Here is a 22,488-nt window from a genome sequence, read left to right on the forward strand (position 1 = left end):
CAAGATTGCCTGGGTTTCCAGCGAGCCCAACAGCTCCAGAGGGAAGGATCAGAAATGCAGTTCCGTAATCTCTTAGACAATCTTTTATACCAATACAAAGAAAGTGTAATCCACTGACATCCTGATTTGGTTTTCACTCATTTCCGACTTTAAAAGTTGAAGACCTTAGAGGAATCGAGCCCTAAATTTTGCACTGCTTCACAGACATATAAACGCAAAGAAATTTTACAGGGCTCTACATCATTAATCGTACAGTCTCTTTAATCCAATTACATTGTATTTTCTCTTCAACAAATGAACTGCCAAAACTTGGTTTGGGGCCCAGTACTCAAAACAGTTCACCTAAGTCTTACCTAGTCTATATTTTAAGTTGTAAAACGATGCAGGAGAAGAAGATTCAAACATTACATCTAGCACAAGCTACAGTCTGCATGACCTGCTCTGTTCTTCTCCCCCACCTCCCATGCCAGGGAGCCCAGGGTAATAGAGAATGCTGCTCGTTTGATGATGCAGTTAAGCATGCAGATCTGTGTTATATTCTCCTGGTAATGTCAATTAGTCTCTCACACACAGAAAATATTTACTAAATGCACTGTAGTAACCATTATACTTTCCAGAAATGCCTTGGAAGACAATTGCATGTTGCTAAAATTTGCAAATTGGCAAGGGAATCAAGAACGCCCCTCTGAATTCTGAGGTGTACAGTGTTTATTTTGACAGTTTTCATTTATTTATAGTAATTGACAATACATGTTCTCTAGCTCATCTTGTTAAGTCAGTATTTAGATCTGCAGCATTAAGCCTTGGAGGGAAAAATGCATATAAACTGATTCCATGCAAATGCATGTACAGTTTGGCAAGATTCTACTATAATGACTAAATAATATCATTAATTTAACTTAGATTAAAGCACTTCCTTTGGCGGAGAAAGCATAGACCTTAGCTTTGTATATGGTGCACGAGTCTGTACAGATATGCAATAATCTCTTAACCCACTTACATTAAAACATGTGTCCTTATGTTCAGTACATTAAGTACATTCAGAAGTGGGCTACGTGGAAGACTGCAGGCTCTCACTTAACATTACACCAGACTGCAGGTAGAGGCTGTAGATGCTTTGCTCTGCACAAGCCCATCAATAACCTTAACCCATTGCTGCAACTTCTATGGGTGCAGGCGACTTCTGCCTCTGTCCCAGAGCATCCCCTTCACCCGCAGGGCCACGCTCTTCTTGGCATCAAACGACACCTTCCCTGACCTTTACGGAAGCCACAGAACTCAGTTACTTCCAACCTGCCCTTGTAGAATCCTTAAAACTCAATAACTTCCCCTGTCGATCCTCTAGATTTCCTGGCTCTGTGGATAATTTTGTCTCCTTATAAATAGACAAGGTGGAATCAAGCCCTTAAGATGTACTCCACACTCAGCGTTTCCTATTTATGTCAATCAAGTACCATGCACACACCACACAAATATTTCTTAAAACAAAACCAGATACAAAACCTACTGCTATGCATGCATCAAAGTACCAGGCATGACGACAGGCAAAGCTGGAATGCAACTGAAATTACGCCAAGTTAAAGACTGCATAACCAAGACAAAATTCTAGAGCATCTGTCTGATATAACATACATGCAGGATAATAAACACGGTTGCACAGTGCCCTCCAAGGGCAACAAAGCTGAAAGCCAAATAATAAAAATTAAGCAGTGTACAAGAGGCGCACAGGAGGGATTTCCATCCTCTTTGTTCTTAGGCACAACACAATTTCGCAGCCGCTCTGGAGATCCATCGCTGCGATACGCGGCACGCGGGAGCGCGGAACGCGGCTCCTCGGGGAATTAGGGAGGCGGGATGTGCCCGGCGGGACCTGCACCCAAGCAGCCAGCTCCTGCCGCAGGAGCCGAGCAGCCTCGCCATTAACACGCTGCCCGTTTATAAAGGACACTGACAAACACCGCTCGCTGCCTTCAGAACTGTAAATTCCTGCAATATTAGCTAACAAACCCGCACAGAAGCTGCTCCTCGGCAGCTATTGCCTGAGGAGGGCGAGCGGAGGACGTCGCCTGCAGGAGCTGCGACCTACGTAAACCTGGAGCTCACCAGCTACCTAAATCAGACCGTTTTTTGGGGTTGCAAAATAGACCATATGCAGCTGTCGGGGATCTCTAAATTAGTTAATACACTGTTTCAAAAGGAAGAGTTATTTCTCCAGGGATCATGCACCAAACAAAAGGGGGAGGGAGTGGGGAACCACCGGTAGTTTATGTGACAAAAGACATTTTTCAACTACACGCAGCACTAATTACAAAGACCCTTCCTACCCCATAGTCCAAAACTTGTTACAAAACACATCCCCTTCTCAGAGAAACAACAAGAGTGCTGAAGACACTTTTATAAACTGAGAACTCAAATTAGACATGATCTGCATTTTAGTCTCAAGATAAAAATGCCTTTTTTTTTTTAAAAACAGAGGAAAAAAATCCCACAATCATGTCTTTTTTGATCTAACAACCTGATTGTGTACATAAAGGAGAAAAAAAAAAGTCTTACTGACATGAAAATTTTTAATTACAAAATACAAGTCCTTAAAGTTTATGCTAAAGTGTATGGCTACACACTTCAGGAAAGTCTTCAAAGCACAAAAATAATAAAAAGAGCTGACACTATAATGATAACAGTGCATCCTTAACTAAGAGTCTAAATTTAAAAGCAAAAGCATTTAAAGCATTATTAGAGTTGGAGGTATTTGGAAAGTACACTTGCAAAAAAACCCAAGTACCATATAAACAACTGTAATCAAAACAAATGCTACGTTTTCACAGTAAGTAGATGAAATATATTAATTAGAAAAATAAAACATCGAGTTCAAAACTGCCTTTGAGCCACACATTTTCTGCAGACTTCCCCCAGCCAAGGAATCTTACTTCCACATTGCGAAGTTCTGAAAACTCCAAATATTCCACGTATGAGAGCAGAGAGCAGTTCTCCCCCCCACCTATATGGAGACATGTATTTATTAAGTGCTGACAGCTAACTTGCACAAGACTCTCAGGGAGATCTGGTCCTTATTCTGTGGATTTACAAAGACTCAGCTGATGGAGCCAGGAAACACAACTGTATTTTATTATTATTTAAATAATGAATTTGTGATAGCATTTCACTCTAAAGCAATTGTAAGCCTTGCAGGCAAATGTCTCTTTTCATAAAGATTTGAAAATTATTTTCGCTTAAGTAACAGCTGGCCTTGCCTATACGGCCTTAAATGAGCCATGTGGAGACAAACTTCTTTCGGTTTGGGTAAGAAAGATTAAAAACATTAATTCTAGTTAATATCCATTTCGGTCCCTCTACACAGATGGGGAAAATAACATTAAATTACCCTGCTTACACACAGTCAGCACCAGACACCCAATAAAGCACAAGCTGCAGCCCTGCTCACCGCACGCGCGATGCCCACGGCTCCAGCACACGAGCTGGGCTCAGGGCAGCCTACAACAAAGGACATTTACATTCATTTCTCCACTTTGCCACAGACTTCCTGCGTGACCTTGGCCAAGTCGCTCGTTTCTTTCCCACTTTACAGACGGGGAGCTGCAGCACAACACAGCGACCATTTATTTCCTAACCTCGTGGCAATTAGCAGCCTTACGGACAGGAGACGCGCAGAGAGGGAGGTCAAAGAAATGGCATAAAGAACATAAACGGTACTAAGAGCTTTAATGAACTCCTGCTAAAGCTTCGGGAGCCTGGCCACCGTGACAGAACCAAAGAACAAGATTCACAAGTGTTATCTATAAACAGAGCATCTGCAGACAGTCCTGGGTGCAGACTCCTGCAAAGACTCGACTTGCTGCTAGCACAAACATGTACAGACACCAAGATCTCTCTACGTATCTTATTTTAACTAAAAAGTTACAACTTTCCGTTCTAATACAAACTAAGAAGAGAAATCATCAGGTACCATGCCGAGAGATCTGAAATACTCTAGGTCTACATAGTTATTCTGCAATTCATATTAACCCCTAACGACCTTTTCAATTTGAAAGCCACATTTGGCTTTCATAGCTTACCACCAATAACAGAAACAAATCATCTTGCAGACAACAGAAAATTAAAACGTCTCAAATGCTGGCCTACTGAAAAAAAGAGTGAAGAAAAGCAGGAACTATTCAAAATTAACTAAATGCTATACATATGTCACACGAGGACATTAACCAGGACACACTAATCCTCAGGAACCCACAAACTTGTGAAATGTGTTAAACATATATTGTTTTAAAAAGTCTTCAAGTCCAAAACTTATCTCTCTAAACGAAGGCCAAACATATACTGTATTTCCACGCAGATAACCTCTGACTCTGCATAAATAACAGTACTAACCTGCATACAATTAAGAGTCACAATCTAGGGAGGGAGACATTAGGAGCACAGGGATTACAGGAGATAAGGCAGGCTGGGAGAGGCCAGGGCCAGGTGAGCACTGGGGGGACAGAAGCAAGCTATGGAAAACCAGGAGCTAGGAAACTACTGAGGGGAAAGGAAGTTCTGGGATAAACTCTCCTTCATTATTACCCCCATACGTGTGGTATGGATGGCGCCACGCAGCTGCTCCATCACGGGGTGTTGAGCGTGTTTCGGGTTTGTTTTGGAGGAGGGGGCTGGGTTTGCTTGTTTTTCTTAAATAGATGAGCTGTGGGATTTACTCATGGAAATATGGTCACAGCCAGCTACAAAAATAAAAGTGAAACTCATTTGTTTTTAAGTTACCTGGTTTGAAATATCAAATGGTTTTCATTATTTGCAATTGCGTCTTATATGTGGTGTTTTATAAGAAAAGGTATAAAACAGTTCTTACCAAAAATCATTTACAATCTAAGGCTTTTTCCTTCAACATGCTCAGTTGCTCTGGGATGTGTTAAATATCTTGAACCCTCAGTACTGCAGTAAGAGTGGAAGGAGAGCAGCACTTTGCAATGCAACCGAATATTAAAGCCTGGTCAACACTGAATTGCTATCAAACACAGGACACTGGATAAAACAACACAGGAAAATAAAAGAGTGGTCGTGAGGGGTATAAGAGAACCATCCAGTGCTGGGGGGGTCCTGCATTTCCAAAATAACACAGAATCTTCTCTGTAAAATGATCCATTTCACGGGCACTTAAGTAATGTAGGAATGTAACTGATTTTCAAAAGTGACTTTGAGATTTTTGCTACCCTAAAGCCGGCAGCAGAACAGATGATACCTTATGTCCTATATTGCTGCCTGAACCCACAGGTTCTGAGCTCAGCTTTGGAGGAGAGGGTGAGGTTTCTCTAAAAGAAAGGAATTCCCCCCCTCTTCCTGCAGTAGCACCTGAAAAAATGTGCAGAGGCACAGGACAACAGGCACAAAGGGCAGCAGGGATGAAGGCCTTGAGGGCAGAGGAAAGGTATGAGGAAAATCAAAGCACCGAGGGAAGGAAATTGAAATTAAGTTCTGAAAATGTATTTTTAATACTTCACTCGCAGCATGTTAATAATGATCATATGAGGGAAGAAAAAAAATAAAGGAACAGAGTGACACTGTTAGCAGACTTCCTCAGAGCAAGTTTTGGCAACTTTAAACATCACGCAGCAACCAGTTTCTCAATTGCTTAACCTCTTCACACTCACAAATTGACCATTTCTATTTTTTTTCCGCAAGAGGTGAACTTTCTCTGCAACTGTGACAACTGAAACTCATCTCACTCTTGTGGCAATCAGCACCTGCCTACCCTTTTCCAAAGCAGTTGCTACAGAGGTGAAGTCCCTGTGCTCCACTGTGCAATCCGAACCTGGCTAGCCACAAGCCGAGCTCCTTTCCTTCACTCTCACCACTAAGCTTGATAAAGTAGGATAGCTTCCAGCCTCTGTCCTGCACCCTCTGTCCTACTCTTCCTACTTATCAGCTATCAACAGAAAGAATTATGCCACTTTCTCAGTATTATATTTTTTAGACTTGTCAACTTTTAATGCAATTCATTTGAAGGTTGGAAGGAATGTGGAATACCTGCAGTTACACCATGGGCAAAGATTAACGGTCACTGCTTGTACTATGGACTAATTTTTACAATTAAAACTATTTATAAAGGCTGAAACAACACAAAGTTACTGCATGTGCCTTGAAGTGCATTATGTTCAGTGATCTATGCAATAAAAAAGAAAAAAAAAATTGCAACCATATTTTCACAGGTAGCCTGCCAGCTCATTTCTACCCATGAGTCACATCAATTCAGACAAGGGCAATTTAGGGTTCCAATACTGATTACACAAACTTTCGGAAGAGACCTGCAATCCGAGACACTCGCACACTACCACAACCTTTGACAGATCTGCTAAGTTCAAACTGCAGTTTGATCACCCAGATTAGGCTAACTGCAAGTCACAGTTCCTTTCTGAGCCACATTTCTGCCTCCCCCTCCGTCTCTTTTTTTTTTTTTCCCTCTCCAATGAAAATCAGGGTATGGTGGAAGGAGGAGGAGAAGAGAGAGCATCTGGACTTCATCCTGACACAGAGTCAGGATGCAGACAAGACAGACATTTCTAACCCAAGAGCTGGAAGCTCCAGTAATGCAGGGGTAGTCACTATGGTCACTAAAACAATACCGTCATGACCGAAAGCTTCGAGTTCATTAGTTATCTTCCAAACAGCATTTTATACCCACACACACACATATATATATATATACATATATATATATATATATATATATATATATATATATATATATAAAGTCTAGCCAAAACACTGAATCATTGTAATTCATTTAGATGAATATTTAAAACATATCTTAGAAAATACTTTTATGACATTGATTCACTATATAAATAAATCAAAAAAAAGCTTAACACCAGACTACTCTCCTTTCCCCTAAGCATCACCCACCGGTAACACTGTCAAAAGATCTGCAGCCAGCTGCTGGAGGGCCACCAAGTTCTTTAATGAGTCTACTTAAGTGAGAAGGTCTCTTCCAGCCTAGACTCCTATCACACTCACACGTCTCATTCCATTCCCAATTTCATTAACTTTGATCCTTCAGACTGGTCCTGAAAGAGTGGCTCTTGCTAGGCTAGCTCATGCCAATGCTTCTCTGAGACTACCAGGAGAAAAAGGTTTCACTGAAAAGGCTTCTGCATATTTGTGGGTGCCAATTTAATCGTAAAAAGATCAACATAGAAAGGTATTTATAAACAGCATTTTCTTTTGATTGTTTCTCCTCCCAACATCAAAAGGTCTCAAACCTAGTCCAGCCACAGCAAGAAGACAGGAACAGAGTCATGCTTTGGCAGCTACAGTGAACACCCACTACATTGGAAACAACCTGATTGAACAAACAGGCACAACCAAAGATTTTATGACTCCTGTCTCCTCCTCAAATGCAAGGTGGTTTGGGCCACCAGGCAATGAACCAAATCAACCTGCTAGATGCTTTAAACAAAAAGGCACAAGTTTCTAAAACATACTTAAAACAAGCTGCTCCAGAAAAGGCAATAGAGTATCTCTACTTCATCAGCTAACATGTACTTCTGCAAGGCACCTGCTGAATGATAAACTCGCACTCTCTTCCACTAAGTTATTGTTTGGAACAGAACTTGTAGAGCTAAAAAGCTCATAGCATTTCAGTGTTTTCTGCTTCTTCGGCAGGAGTCTTATTTATATAAGATTAGTGCAGTCAAGCATTAGATTTATAAACCAGAAAAAAGAAAAAAAAAAAAAACAACCAAAAAAAAAAAAAAAAAACACAAACCAAGAGCAAGTTTTCACACTCTTCTCGGGATGGTTTCAGAAACATACACGCAACAGTATGACGATTCAAATGCAATTATTAAAACAAAACACACAGAAAACTCATATCAAAACACATAAAAGCTCTGCAGTCGTCCCTCCCCGACTCCCTGGAAACTAATGTCATGCAAGCACTCACAGAAGTACTTTAAGCCATCTAAACTGCCATTGCTCTGCTCTACCACAAACCCCTGTGGATGATTAAAACAAACACATAACACAGTTTGGCCCCCCACCTTCCTCGGCGCTTCCCAAGGGAGGAATCAATACTAACCTGCAGTTGGGAGGTGGGTCTAGGGTGATGTCAGCCAATTCCTTCTGAATCCTGCAGTAATAAAAGCGAGGAAGAACAAAGGTAAGTCACCGTGGGGATGGCAGTTAGCGTGTCCCCCTCACAGCCCCGCTGTCACCGCGGGTTTGCAACACTGCACAAGAGAAGAGCGCTCAGCTGTAGCCTCTCCCCAGCCCAAACACTCCAAGCAGGACGAGCACCCTGTTACACAGGCGGTGGGAGCAGCAGACAGGCCCGGCACTGCCGTGTGCTCCGGCAGAGGCGCCGGCCACAGGGGCGCAGCTTCGGAAAAGGCAGGCGCTGCTCGCGCCAGCTCCCCTGGGAAGGGGGGACGCTCTCTGCCAATGCATAGGGCACTGGGACCAAACTGCAGCCTGAGAAGGAATTTTGTTTTCCTGGATTGAGAGGAACACTCGATGCCAAATTGGCTTCCCTTACTCTCCATCACCATCCTCGCCCTCCCAAAAAAAAAAAAAAAAAAAAAAAAACACAAACCACACCAGCCCCAGGGGAGTGAATAACTGAGCCATTCCCAAGGACACTTAAAAGAAGGCAAACATCTGCATATTTCCAAGGCTGCTGCATATACCTGCCCTTCAGTTCTCCCCTCTTCTCACCTCCAAAAAAAACATTTAACCACCATCCATGTCCCTTCCCTCAGGACTTCTGCCACTCCTCTCTTCACCACGTCCAGGCAACACCCTGCCCTCCCTCACCAGACTATTCTGGGCTTACATAGCACCACGCTGCTTTTGCCACAGAATGCCCAACCAGCTATCATCCCCTTCCCTCGAGTCCCATTACTGTCACTCAAGCTTCCCCTCCAAATTTCCCCACCCAGCACTCAGGCTCCCTCCCTTCTCCTTTAAACTCAACCAACATTTTCCGCCTCTTCTACTTGTCACATGCAACAAAAGCCACGGTCATTTTGTATTAGGCACTTCACAGTCAGTAGGCTTTTAAAAGTTATTTTCAAAATAGCTAAAAGAACCACACGTAAACACCACTCGCCACTATCTACACAAGTTTCCCTAGGAAATATGCCAAGTGGAGATCTGGAATAGCCAAACTGCCTAAATTCTGCAGAGCCACAGAGAACTTGTAGACATGATAGCAGAGCATTTGCACAAAACCCCAGTCACTTTTGACATCTTAAGATATAACCTTTCTGTGCTGCTCGACAAAGCTGTTCAGGGAGATGGGCTATTCTTCTTACTGACGCACTGAAAGTTTGGTTGAGAACCGGATTTGCAGGCTTAGCTTTCTGGAGCAGGATGGCACTAAATTTAGGTGAAACACTGAGTTAAATAAAAAAGGGCAATGATACTTTAACTGAAAGACTCCAAGAGCCTGTCCACGTGAAGAGAACTGACTGATGTAGCTAGAATTACTACAGTTCCAGGCAGACATCTCTCCGATACAGACATTATTCTGGAATGAAACCATTTTTCCCCATAAGAAGAAAAAAAAAAGTATTTTAGACTACAATGTCCACTAACAGACCTGCTGTGGATCGTTTGTTCTAGTCAATGCACAGAAAAAAGATAATGTATGTGGCAAGTCAACAGGAAAACAGCGGAAAAGATTTGGCACTATACTACACCACTTGCACTCATATATACTTTCTTTCATTAAGAAAACTCAAAATTCTTCACAAATACTAATTAACCCTCAGAGCAATCCTGGAAATTAAAAACAAAAAAACAAACAAATAATTACACAGAAAGGGAAATTGACACAGAAATTAAACACACTACTTAAGACATATAGTTTCCACTAGCAAAGAGAGGAATTAAGCTCCCACATGCCATTCCTAAACATCCCTGTATGTTAATGAGGAAAAGGGAAAAGACAGCAGAAATAACTGGAGGACAGAAAAACAGTCTGAAGAAAAAGAAAGACTAGTTGGGATGGAAGGCAGGAAAAAGCAGGAAGAAATCTCCTAGAGCAGTTAAGGTCGGGCAGACACTCCTTACTGCACAGAGATGATGAAAAAAAGTGAAACGACAGCAACTTTGCGTGGAAAGGTTGAACATAAGTTCTAGAGAGCAAGAATGGGAACAACAAGGGGGTAGCAGGAAAAAAAAGCAAAAGAAGATGGGAAAGGAGAAAAGATACAGTGAAACAGTTTAAAAAAAAATAGAAACAGCAATAAAAAAACCCCACCACACAACTAACTGCAGCCTCACCTCTTGGCACTGGTAGATAGCAGCTTAGAGTTTTTACTCATGCTGACTTTGCTCTCCTTCTTCTTAGGTGTGCTTGCCTCTTTCTCTGTCTGTTGGTTGGAGGATGAAGATGAGGAGGAGCTGGTGCTGGCCCTCGAATCGTCATCCGACATAGCGACCCCCCCACCACACACCCCAACCTGGAGAGGAGACACCATAGGGCGCGGGGAACAAACAGTGAACACAAACACACACAGAGAAAGGCAGCTGACAGTCCTGCTCTGTGTCTGGGTCACGCTCCTTTTAACGGGTCCTCGTGTCTCCCTCTCCTCGTCAGGCCCTGCAGCCCGAGCAGGAGGAGCAGCAGCCTCCCCTGCACTAGTAACACTGAGGAGGAAGGGACTTTTAAAGCCTCCTCGCAGAAAGCAAGTGAGGAAAGAGAGGAGCAGGGACTGGGCTGCAAGGATGAGGGAAGCTCAAAGCAATTCCTCCTCATCTTCCCCCAAAATGCACATGAGAGGAGCCATCGCCACTCCCCACTTCCCAGCCCAGGGGTGTAGGAAATAAAAACGGAGCAGCTCCAGCCTCTCGGCTTCCCTGGAAGTGTGGGGGCAGGTGGGAAGAGACAAGAGGGCCACTGCTGCCAGCGCTAAAATGGAAGTGGGGCATCGCTGGCAACGGGGAGACCCCGAAGGAGGATGTGGAACCTGCAGGAGCAGAAACCCCTGCCTGCTGCATCTGGCGCTGGGAGCGAGGGGGGAGAGCAGGAATAAAGGCTAAACAGGGGCCGGGTGCGTCCAGGACACCCGCGGCACCGGGGGCCGGCCCGGGAGCGGGGAGGGGAGCAGGGGGGCTGCGGTGCCGGGGTGGGAGAAGGGCCAGGGCCTACAGGGGGCCAGAGCTGAGGCCGGGGAGGCCCGGGGGGCAGCGCGGGGCGCCGCGGAGAGCGGCCGGGCGCGGAGGGCACGGCGGCGCCCGGGGGGACAGGGACGGCGGCGGCAGGTCCCCGCGCGCCGCCGGGCCGGGGGGCAGGGAGGCTGGCGGCGCCGGGGGGCGCCAGCCTCGGCGGGGCAGCCCCGGGCCCGGCGCGCGGGGCTGCGGGAGCGGCGGCCGCGCAGGGCCGGGCAGCGCGCGGGGGGGCAGCGGTACCTGACAGGCGCGGGCAGCACCGCGGCGGCCGCCGCTCCGCCGCCCCGCGGCCCCCGGCGGGGCCCTGCGCGGCGCCCGTGCCCCCGGGGGGCGGCGGGGAGCGCGGCGGGGGCGGCCCGGGCCCCTACCTCTGCCTTTGTGTCTGGCTGCTCCTCCTCGGTGCGGCTGGGCCTGGCCACTCGTGTCTCTCTCGCTGGGAGCGAAGCGGAAGTGCTGCAACAGCAACTATTAAACAGGCAATGGCTTCCCCGGCTGCCTCCCCCCAGCCGCGAGCGGAGCGGGGGCGCCGCGCCCGCCGCGGGGGCGCCGCGGGCCGCCCGGCACCGGGGGGCGCCCCGGGGGGGCCCCGGCGCTGCAGGGGGGTCTCGGGAGCCGGAGACCCCCCGGCTGCCGGGAGGGAGGAAGGGGCGAGCGGAGGGAGACGGGAGTTTTTAACGGAGACCCTCTGAAAAGTAATTGGGGTTGGGGGGGATAACCCCCCCCACGCCCCCTCCCCCTGCCCGGCTCCGGTTTCTGCTTAGGGCGAAAGCCCCAAGGGGACGAGCTGGAGGCAGGTGGCGGGGAGAGGGACCCGCTCCTGAAGCTGCCTTTTTTTTTTTTTTTTTTTTTTTTTTTTTTTTTAAGGCGATTATTTAGGGCTGAAGAGTGGGGGGACTGTTTGTTTTCCCCTGCTTATCGTACAACTGCTTCAGTCCCGAAGCTGCTCCCTTTCCCCACCTGCTTTGTCCTCCCTGCAGCAGCAACTTCTCACCTGTCTCAGTTGGAAAGCAATAAAATAAATAAAATAAAAGCCCAGCCCAAACCCCCCACCACAAGCCCGAAAAGGGGATTTCCCCCCCGGCCCCCCCAGCAGCTTCTCCGCCTCTCACCTGTTCAGCCCCGAAGCGGCTGCTGTTTCCCTCGCCTTCCCCTTTCCCGGGAGCAGCCCCGGATCAACAGCAGGAGCCGCCGCTTCCCACTTGGCTTCGCCCGGAGTTCAGGATTCCATTGTCCCCCACGCTGCACCCGGTGACATCACTGACACACAAAGAAGGGGCGCCTCGTGACGTCATCAGCGCCTGCTGCCGGGGGAGAAAGCGAAATCCTGGGCGTCGCGCGGCGGCCGCAGAACCGAGAGGCTGCCTGGGCTTTCCCAAGCTGAAAGCATCGGGGCTTTTCTGTCTGTCTGTCTTTTTTTTTAGCCCCACTGATGGGGAGCCTGTTTGTGTGACAGGCACTGCATGGAGTGCCACTGTACTTGGTTTTCGAGGCTTTTTGCTCTTTCCTCCCCCCGGCCCCAAATCTTTACTGCCTCTTGCATATGCTCTGCCCACCAAGCAGAAAATAATAAAGTGATCTGGCAAGACTGACCCAGCACACCCACCCCGTGTTCAGAAGGTCACTACCCTCGGTTACCCTTCCCTGTAGCCCTTGTAGTGGCCATAGATCTTAATCAAGGTGCTGGACCTGCTCCTGAAGGGACAGTAGGAATGGGCCATTACCATTGACTTCACTCAGGATAAAATTGGCTTGGTGCCCTTGTTTCGAGAGATTCAGCAATCAGGTTACCCGATACTTTTAAGTGGCCAAAAATATAATGAACTATCCCCGCCGTGCTCTGTGGCAATGCATAAGGACGTTTATCACCGATCCTTCTGCTGGGGAACCTCAAAAGTGGTCTGTGGGCTCATTACCACCCTCACACCCGAGGGGTCCAAGAGGTTAAATGATATAACCATAGCTCGCAGGAGCAGCAGGGGACACGGGACACCTGCCCAGCGTGGCATGGTATGAAAGACCCCAACATCACCCCTAAAACATCAAAAGTTCCACAGGAACTTAAGGAAAAAAATCTTAACAGTGAGGGTGACAGCCCTGGAACAGGCTGCCCAGAGAGGTTGTGGAGTCTTCTTCTCTGGAGATCTTCAAAACCCGCCTGGATGCCGCCCTGTGCCACGTACGCTGGGTGTCCCTGCGTGTGCAGGGGCAGGTTGGACTAGCTGATCTCCAGAGGTCCCTTCCAATCTTCTTCTATGGATTCTATGATCCTGTGACCCCTCTGCTCTGAGTGGGGAAGGAGGAAGGGAGCCGGGTGCTTGTGCTGCAGACCCCAAGGCTTCCCTGCTTGGGCTTTCACGGCATGACGCCAGTGCAGGGGCAGCATTTCCTTTTGTCACCCTCCCTCCCTTTCCTTGCTACACTGCATGTGCTGGTCTTCTCCCTCTTTCCCTTGCCTCTATCGGCACTGCTCAGCAGCACCTCATTTCACATGGGTTAGTCCCAAAACATCCTACACTCCGCCCGGACTCGCTGCCAGGTCTCCCACGTAGTTGAGGAGCATGGGGTATTGGAAGGATACACCAATGATATTGCAAGAGTCCTTTCTGACAAAAGAACAAATTCCACTATAATTTCATGTTTTGTGTATTTATTTATTGATTTATTTGCTGACCTTTCTCTTCAGTCTTTGTTATCTGTGATACCAGGTACTAGGCCTGGTGAATGGGCCCTTGGGAACAGCTTGCTAGCGGGACCCATCTTTCTACTTTGAACTGTGGGAATAAAGCTTTTGAAGATGTGGTCACCCTTCCCCCGGGGATCTTTGAAGCCTTGGCATGTCTGCCATTAACAAAGGCTTCAAAGGCAAATAAATTTCATTAAAACTGACATTTGGGTAAAGGATGGAGATTTGGATCACTCAGTGCTTCCCAGTGAAAGGGGTGTATGTGTGGGGGGAGAATTTGGCTACTTCATATCCAACAGCAATGAGCTGGTCTGTCAGCATTCCCCGAACTGGCCCACGAGGACAGCGGAGGATGGAGCTGGGAATACAGCAGTGCATGTCAAGCACCAAATGCAGGGATGAGGACACAAAGCAGGCGATCAGGTTTCACAAAGTTCACTGCTTATGGAGCAGCTTTTCAAAACCAGACAATCTTTACTTTCACTAAAAACAAACCTCCAGCCCTTTCCTGTCATTGCAGGAAACATGCGCCACAGTCAAATGAGACAACAGATTAATAATGAAAGCCTTCCACTTCTGTAACAGAGAGCAAAGAATATGCAAAGATTGTTACCAAATCCCATACACATTTTTCCCTTTTTTATGTTAACAACCTTGGTAGGGGGTTATCCATAAACTGTACTTTTCTTGCACCACATAATCCTTGGTAACCCTGGTGGAAGCAGTAAGATCACCACCACCAGTGGTTATTTACTTTGAAGCCTACCCAAAAATGCACTCCCTGAAAGCACCTACTAGTGTTATCACTTGAGCAGCTGTTACAGTGACAACCTCATAGACTAGGCAATGCGCCATTCTCCCATTCCAGCCTTGACTCTGAAGCCTTGGAGAGAAAAGTAGACAAGAAGCCAACTTCTGTGCCGTCCACTGCCCAGAAGTAAGGCAGCTTGCCTTACTCCTGCCTACAATTGTTCTCTCAGTCCTGCATGGACGCTGAAGAACTAGAAGAGAGTCGAGAACATGGTCCTTACTCCATCTTACTCCAATAAATAAGGAAGACTAGGAAGACTAGCTCCTTCCATCTTGGGAATTTTGACAAAACCTCACTGATCTCCTGCCTTTTTTTTTTTTAAGTGTATACTCACTTTAGCAAATAACCTTTCCTTCTCACCAGACTTCCCCCACCATCCCCCTTTTTTGGTCAAGTTCTGCAAAGGACGTGCAAAGGAAAACCAACCGAGAGTATTCAGTCTCCCTGTGACATACCCCCCCCCTCCTTTTTTTTTTTTTTTTTTTTTTTTTAAGCCATGGCACTAGATCAGGGTAGCAACTGAATAGGATTAGTCAATTTTCCCTCTGGATTAAGTTTGGAGGAGACTGCAAGGCTAGATGACTGGAGTTGCCTTTAGGGTTTTGTGCTTAATTCATGGCAGAAGCTAGCCAATTCAAATCACACGGAGCCTGCTGTTAAAGGAAGGTGACTAGGATTAGTCCCTTTGTATTATCTCAGCTCCAGATACATTCTCAGTATTATTCCTGGCTGGTGTGTTTGGGCCTGAGCCAAAGCCCCTTACATCTCTGTGAGCCTCTCCACCAGTTCCAGTGAGTTTTGCATCAGGCCTTTTGTGGGGAGCAGAAAAGAAATGATCATCTGTTTGGGTCTTCTAAAATCAGCTTGCTGATGGTGTCATGCTTGCAAATGGCAGCAGGAAAGCCAGAAACATGCTGATTATCTTGTGCAGACTTGTCATGGCATACTATGTCCTTTCTGTGTGACTCTATAACACAAGGCCAGGTAGCAAGGAAAAGTTGTGAGTAGTTCAGGACTTATGACACAGCTATTTGAATAAAGCTAGGTAGAAACTCTGAGTGGGCACAAAAGAGGAAGGAACCTTATTCAAATGAGAGAAAATGTAACAGAGAAAACACAATACTCATTTCTATGACGTAAGTGAACTTACAGGCTCACCCATGGCTTCCTTCTTACGACGTGCAACTGTCTTCCCATAAATTAATGATGCATTCAACTTCCCTTGCTGTAATTTTCTCAAACAATATGACTCTCAGTCTGTAGAGTTTTATCTTTTTCAATTCCTTATAGAAGGAGGAAGGGGTTCACAAGCAGGAAAAGACTTGTTTCCTCTCCCCTTAATCCAGGGTCAAAGAAGAGTTAGTTGCAGGGGAAATTGTTAGGTCTCGTTGTCAGATCTCTGCTCTTTGCAACTTGCCTTGATTTTTTTTAAGACAAGCCCTGGGAGCTCTCTGAAGGCCTTGCTGAGAATCTGTGATGTGAGCAGAAACACTTTACACATGTTGGGCGTTTTGGCCTTACTAAAGTCTTGGCCAAGCTAATTCATATCAAAGCCTTAAATAGAGAAGTATAGCTATATATAACAACATATATCTTCTACCTGTAAGTTGTTCCTTTTATGCCCCTCCTGGAATATGGCCCTGTTCATTCTGGTAACCGAAAAACTAAAGATGCTGAGATCAATTCAGTTTCACAGCATCATAAGAAGTTTCATGAGATATATTTTCAGAGGTTTCTGTATTGCTTCCAGGTGATGAGATTGAGTCTTAAAATTGCTTTACCTTGAAGATACAATGATTCACTGCTTTCTCAGTCTGCCAGATCTATAGCTAGTATTTAGCAATCAGGACTGAGAGGTATACGACTCTTCCTGCTTATGTCTGTAGCGATCACTTCATGTTTCTGATCCTCATTTTCCCTCCCATAACTGAAGAAAATTATGTTAATCAGGAGTTAGACTGAAAATGGGAACAGAGGGGTTCTTACAGACTCTGCCCATAGCCACTCATTAGATGTTTTTGTCATTTAATTTTTGTATCTGATGGGTCTGCTTTTCTGCAGAATGCTGCCTCCCCCGTGGTCTTCATGCTTCCTTTGGGCTTTGCAGGAGTTGGCTCTGCTTTTCTTCTCTGTCTCTGCAGCGTGCAGACTCCCTAGATCAGATGCTTTTCCCATTGTGTGTTCTTTTTTTTTTTTTCTGAGATGATATAAAATACTGCTTTATTGATCTTCCCCAGCTCTCCATTTATATATATCACTTTTCCTTGAAGAAACTTAGAAAGTAGAGTGATTATTGTAGATTTAGCAGTAGATGCATTATAATAATTCAGTCCTGCCCTAGGAAGTCTCCCAGGGCAATGGAGAGGTGCCCAACTGCCCAATTGAATGGGCAATTCTTGACAGGATCCTTGGCAGAGGTGAGAGGTGTTAGCCAGCATGCCCGGACAGAAGGACTCATGGAGGTAGTGGGTCTAACAGCAGCAAATGCACCTTTTTGCCACTCTTCTCCTGCTAAGAAATTCCAGCTTGACATTTAAACTTGTGTTTGCTTTTGATTTGTCATCACTAATTGTCCAATGGTAACAGCCACTACTGGACCAAATCTGTCCAATCTGTCTTTTGAGGTTTCCCAGTATAGAAATAAATGGTCTGATTGTGCCATTTGTATCCTGGCATTATGCTGGTGTAACGCTAAGTGTAGCCTAGGAAAGACCAGACTAGAAGACTACTCTGTCAATACAGCCACGTCTCTGGATATTGTATTTTGTCTGTACAGCTATACCAACAAATCTTTCTTTAGCATAAGCTGAACTGTTAGAAATGAAAGCTACTGGATACGACTTATAAAAAGTGTGAGCTCACAGTTTATGCCTCTGCCTTTGTAGGGTGCTTTGTGAAACTCAGATGAAAAGGACATTATTATTCATATAGTCACTATAATGTTATAAGTTGACCATAGAGTCTGAAGACTTACTCTTGAAAATCACTCATCATGGAGATGCAGCTACTCAGTAGAGCATACAAAATATTTGCCAAACTTTAAATTTGTCATTTAAAAACTCAACAACAAATAGACAGAATATTTTTCCTAATAGCCAAGACAAAGGAGTCTCTCACCATACAAATAATATTTCACACATACAGTCCATTCTTTCTGCCTTTTCAAACACTTCTCAGTGTCACAGTATGTGTTACTCTGGCTCAAGTAGGTCAGTACAAGAAAATCTGCTTTGCTTGCTCATAGGCTGAATTGCTAATATCCTGATTCTAGTTTATTCTTCCTGCTAAAAAAAAAAAAAGAGTGATTTTCCAATCTGCTCTGATTTCATGGATTTGTAACTCTGTGTGTAGAGAAAATCCACATGTCCCAACTTCTCAGAAAATGTGTTTAGTGAGGATTTCAACTGAATCTTTCAACCTCTGCCTTCTCATCTAACAAAGGTTCTTCTCAGCAGAGAAGGTTCAGGAGAGGTGTTCAAGGCTCAGTAATTCCACTCGGTGGCTTGACTACAGTTCAAGACTTCAATGGTCGTCAACTGCAATTTTTCTCCCCAGGCCTCATTATTACAGAGTCCTTCAAAAGGCAGCAATAGAATCTCTCAGGCTCTCAGACTTCTGTAGATTCCTGATGCTGCATTCTTGAGAAACCAGTGTAAAGCACCTTTTTATTATTATTATTATTTTTATACAGCACATAGAGACAAAGAATAGAACATGCATTTGATTGTTAACAATTACTTACATTTAACACTGAAATTGTACATTTTTCAAATGTATTGAGGAGCAAAACATTATTCATCTCCCTCATGATGTCCATATTTAAAACAAAAAGGTATACTATCAAAATCTCTAAAGAGCATTGAGAGCCCTTCGTACCAAGGTTTCTTGAAAGCCATTGTCTATTTTTTCTTCCTGATATAGGCCATAGTAACTCTCAGATTATGGCAAAGGTTATAGAAGTATTCACAGCATGGACTAAAACTTCACTTTTAAGACTTTCTCATTATCCTTTCTCCATTCATGATCACAAAACTTTCACATAGCATCTTCAGCAATTGCTTGCATGGAAGTGTAAGCTTAGGAAATTTAAACATTCCTGAATACCTATAAAAGACTTTTTTTCCGTTTTTGTTAAATATTTTGTGTTGCTCTGCTCTGTTTTCATACAATCATAAAAGGTGTCTTTGAAATGCAGCTTCTTGCTAAGGGAAAAAATGTCATGTCTACGGTCTGAAGGACAGCTAGATATTTCAGGCTTTGTCCACAAAGGCACATTTCACCGTTCACATCAATACAACTATATAAGAATAGTTAAACAAGCATAACCCTACCTGTGAACTCTTGTTCCAAAATAAACATTTTTTTTCCGGTGTAACCAAAGCAATGTAAGTCAGAACTGGGGAAGGCTTGCTCCTAGAGTGTTTACGTGAGGGGTTGCAACAGTATAATTATATAGTATATATGTATATCTAACATGTTTTTTGTTGACATGCTATGGAGAAATTTATCAATGGTGTAATGTAGTTGCTTCTCCAGTCTTTTCATTCAACATTTCCATTGAGTTAGAACTGAAACAGCAGGACCCTCTTTTGATGTTGCACTTGTGATCCCTTCTTAAATAATTCATGCACCTTCTTTTCCCCTTTGGCTTTTCCTTTTCTCTGTGCTTTCTCATTGCCTAACGCACTGGCTTCTCCATATTTATCTGGCCGTGTAGACTCCCTGCTTCCTTTTTACTTTTTTTTTTCCCTTTCTTTCTGTATATGCTTCCTTGTTTATGGCTTTTCTTTTTTCTTTTTTTTTTTTTCCTCCCGGCATCACCTAAATTTTGGCTGCTGGGTCCAGTTAGCTGTTCTTTTTTTATCTCATCTTCTCTAAATATACAAAATCGACATTTGGGTCATCTCTCGCCCGCATCGTCTCATAGGTATGGTGGTTACATTTCATCTCTTGCAAATGACACTGCATTATTTCCTTTTTCTTATTTCCTGATTCCTTCAGTCTCACAGGCGCTTTGTTGAAGTGCCCTGGGGATGCCTGTGGAAGCAGCTTCTCAACAGACCAGTAACACCTCAAATGCTCTTCGGCCTCACCAGTGCACAGTCGGTAGCTTGAGAGGTATTGCATCCATTGGGATGGTAAAAATCTCTCTGGACATGGCTAAACTATTTTTATACTGTAATTGGACTACAGAAATTATAACAATACAAACAGTACATAATAACATAAATTGTAGAGATTTAGTTTCTGTCTGGAGAGCTTTAACATTTCCCCCCCCACGCCCAACAAAATGCTAAGTCAAAAAATACCGATAGAGAGTTTAGCAAGAAAGCTACCAGCCCAGAGACATATGGCCGATAAGAATCTAGTCATTTGTATGTGCTTAAAGCAAATCAGAAGAACATGCCTCTTATCTTGGAATACAGTGTTAAAGTGTCAGTAAAATCATACAGCTCCGTGGCACTTTAGGTGGCAATCATGCTACACGGGGAAGGGTTTGTTTGGAAAACTGTGGTTTTGAGCACTGAACAACAGGTATCAAGGAGTCCTTCCTCCACCAGGTGTTGTCGGGACAGGCAGAACTTCTTTCTCTCTTGCTCTCTGAAAATTTGCACGTAAATTGCAATGCCCTCAAAAATGAGATTTACATTTCAAATATCAGAATTTATTTAATGAAACTACAAGTCACAGTGAGAGTTTACAGGGCAGATTGATGTAAGAGGCATAGTCATGTGTTTTTTTTTAAAGCAGCTACTAATGAAATGGAATATTGCCATTTTTTTTCTAGGACTTTGAAGGGAAAGCTGAGCTTTTACAAACAGCAGAAAGATGTCTCCAATACCACTTCTAAAGGCTGCCACAATCATTTGTTTTAAACATTTGCTAACCTCAAAATGTGCCCACCTATTTTTTGTTGGTATCATAGAAAGATGACACCAACCTTTTAAGCCTAGTGTGTCACACAGGACATGCAATACAACAGTCATCTGCAGTCTGGGAAATTGTAGGTTCGTTTATCACAACAGTATTTCACCTGTTTGCCTTTTATTTAAACTCACCAGGCCTCGCACACTGACTGCTGGAGTCAATAAGAATCTTTCCACTAGTTTAATCTACTTCAAGCCAAGCCAATGGATAGGAGCAGATTTTTGGTAAGAAGCTCACTACTGCAGATGCTGCTGCTTTCTGCAGCAGCCATTGGGAGAATACTCTAGCTGCCTTAATGCCTCAGTTGCATCCATGTACTGTATTGTGGCCCTGCTACCTAGGTATTGTGAGCTTCCTTAATTTAGCTGCCTTGATCTCTATTCTGTTGATATTTTTTTCACCTGCTGTGAAATATTATTTTCCCATCTCATATTTTCTGTACTATTGGCAGCTCTTCCTCTCTGCTTATCACAAAAGCAAGAGAGAGGACAGAGTCATACTTGAATGATTTTTTATAAGGTTAGGATATGCTGTAGGCTTCTCAATAAGATAGCCTGGCCAATGGAGTTTGTATATATAGATTTTTTTCTGATGCTTTGCAACTATGGGATTAGCTAGCAGAGTAAAAGAAAAGAAAGAGATGGATTCTGATTTTGCCTTGGCATAATTCTGTTGACTTCAGATCTACACTGCAATAAAGGGAGTTCAGAATCAAGCCCAATGGATCAGCTTGCTGTTCTTTTGGAGCTGTCAGTTTACTCAGTCATTTGGAAAATCTTACTTCTCTACTGCTAAAGATATAGGAATTCATAATTCTAATATATCTGGGGGTCTACTCTGTGGCGTTTAGACGTTTGCTTAATAGAATTAGGAATTTGTAAAGTAAACTTCATAGACCAAACCCTTCCCTCTCTTGTGCGCAAGGGCAAAGCAGAGAACAAGACTCACAGGGAATTTCCTGCCCCTGTACAAAGACACAAGTTCCTGAGTGCCGGCCCCTGCAAACCTGAACATAGCCTTCCAGCTCGTGATCACTTTTGCAGCCCTCAGAAGCAGACTCTAGCTAAAAGAAAATCTCAGCAGTCTCATTCATAGGAAAAATGATACCAGCTCTCATCAGCTTGCTGTGAGGAGTCCCATCCTGACTGGTGTGATTATTTCTCAGAGCAGAGCCCACACTGAGCAGCACCTTCATCCCGCTTCACTGCAAGGGCAAGATTCAGGTGTCTCTATTAAATGCTTTAATGCACTACCCTTGTTCTGTAATGACACAGCCTTAAGCAAACCTACAGGTCTGGAAAGGAAGGGTAATTTCTGCTTGCACCAGTAGCAATTGCATTGAATAAGTTTACAAATTTGACCATGCACTACTATCGTAATTCTTCTTTTAAGAAAAAGGGCTCCATGGTAAGTAAAATATGGAAATGTTGCTGTTTGGAGTTATGTTGACAGATTTTGTTGTGCTCCCCAAGGTGTGAAATCACACTTGGCAAAAAGCATCTGAACACTAGAACGCGTCATTTAGTGCCCTTGGTGTTTGCGTCAAATCCCCTGCCACTGATGACACAGCGCACTGCAAGAACAGAAGTCTGTTGGCTTGAATCTGACTTGGTTCCCTAGTTCACACCTGTGTATTGGCAGACAGGCCCCTGCCAGTCACGAGCGCCCGGGCGCTCTGAGTACTGCCCGCTCTTACAGACAGGCCTGAAAACAGTTCTCAGAGTGTGGCTGGGGGAGACAGGGTCGAAACAGGGTAGGAGGACAGTAAGAAACAACAGGTAATAGAATTACAGGAAACAGAGCTAGAAGGGATGTCAGGAGGCTGGATTGATTATACTTGTGTAATTCCTGACAGATGCGATTTAAAAAAATCTCCTTGAAAGGTATT

General features: G+C 44.5%; 1 protein-coding gene across 2 annotated transcripts in view; it reads right to left on the minus strand.

The window, feature by feature from the left end:
* UBE2E1 (ubiquitin conjugating enzyme E2 E1) overlaps nucleotides 1-12,203 on the minus strand; it is a 45,026-nt gene extending 32,823 nt beyond the window's left edge. The window contains exons 1-4 of one of the 2 annotated variants that reach the window (XM_088521205.1): nucleotides 12,136-12,203; nucleotides 11,547-11,631; nucleotides 10,291-10,379; nucleotides 8,084-8,134 (exon numbers count right to left, since the gene is read on the minus strand). In XM_088521205.1, coding sequence (XP_088377331.1) covers nucleotides 8,084-8,134; nucleotides 10,291-10,331 — 92 coding nt within the window. In that variant the 5' untranslated portion in view covers nucleotides 10,332-10,379; nucleotides 11,547-11,631; nucleotides 12,136-12,203. Of the gene's footprint in view, nucleotides 1-8,083; nucleotides 8,135-10,290; nucleotides 10,470-11,546; nucleotides 11,632-12,135 lie in introns of both variants that reach the window. The other variant, XM_088521204.1, reaches the window with a different exon arrangement.
* Between the last annotated feature and the right edge of the window lie 10,285 nt (nucleotides 12,204-22,488).

Source organism: Tinamus guttatus, unplaced genomic scaffold (assembly GCF_059628265.1).
Source record: "Tinamus guttatus ecotype Peru unplaced genomic scaffold, ASM5962826v1 Tinamus_guttatus_pri_ptg000115l, whole genome shotgun sequence".
Taxonomy (NCBI): domain Eukaryota; kingdom Metazoa; phylum Chordata; class Aves; order Tinamiformes; family Tinamidae; genus Tinamus; species Tinamus guttatus.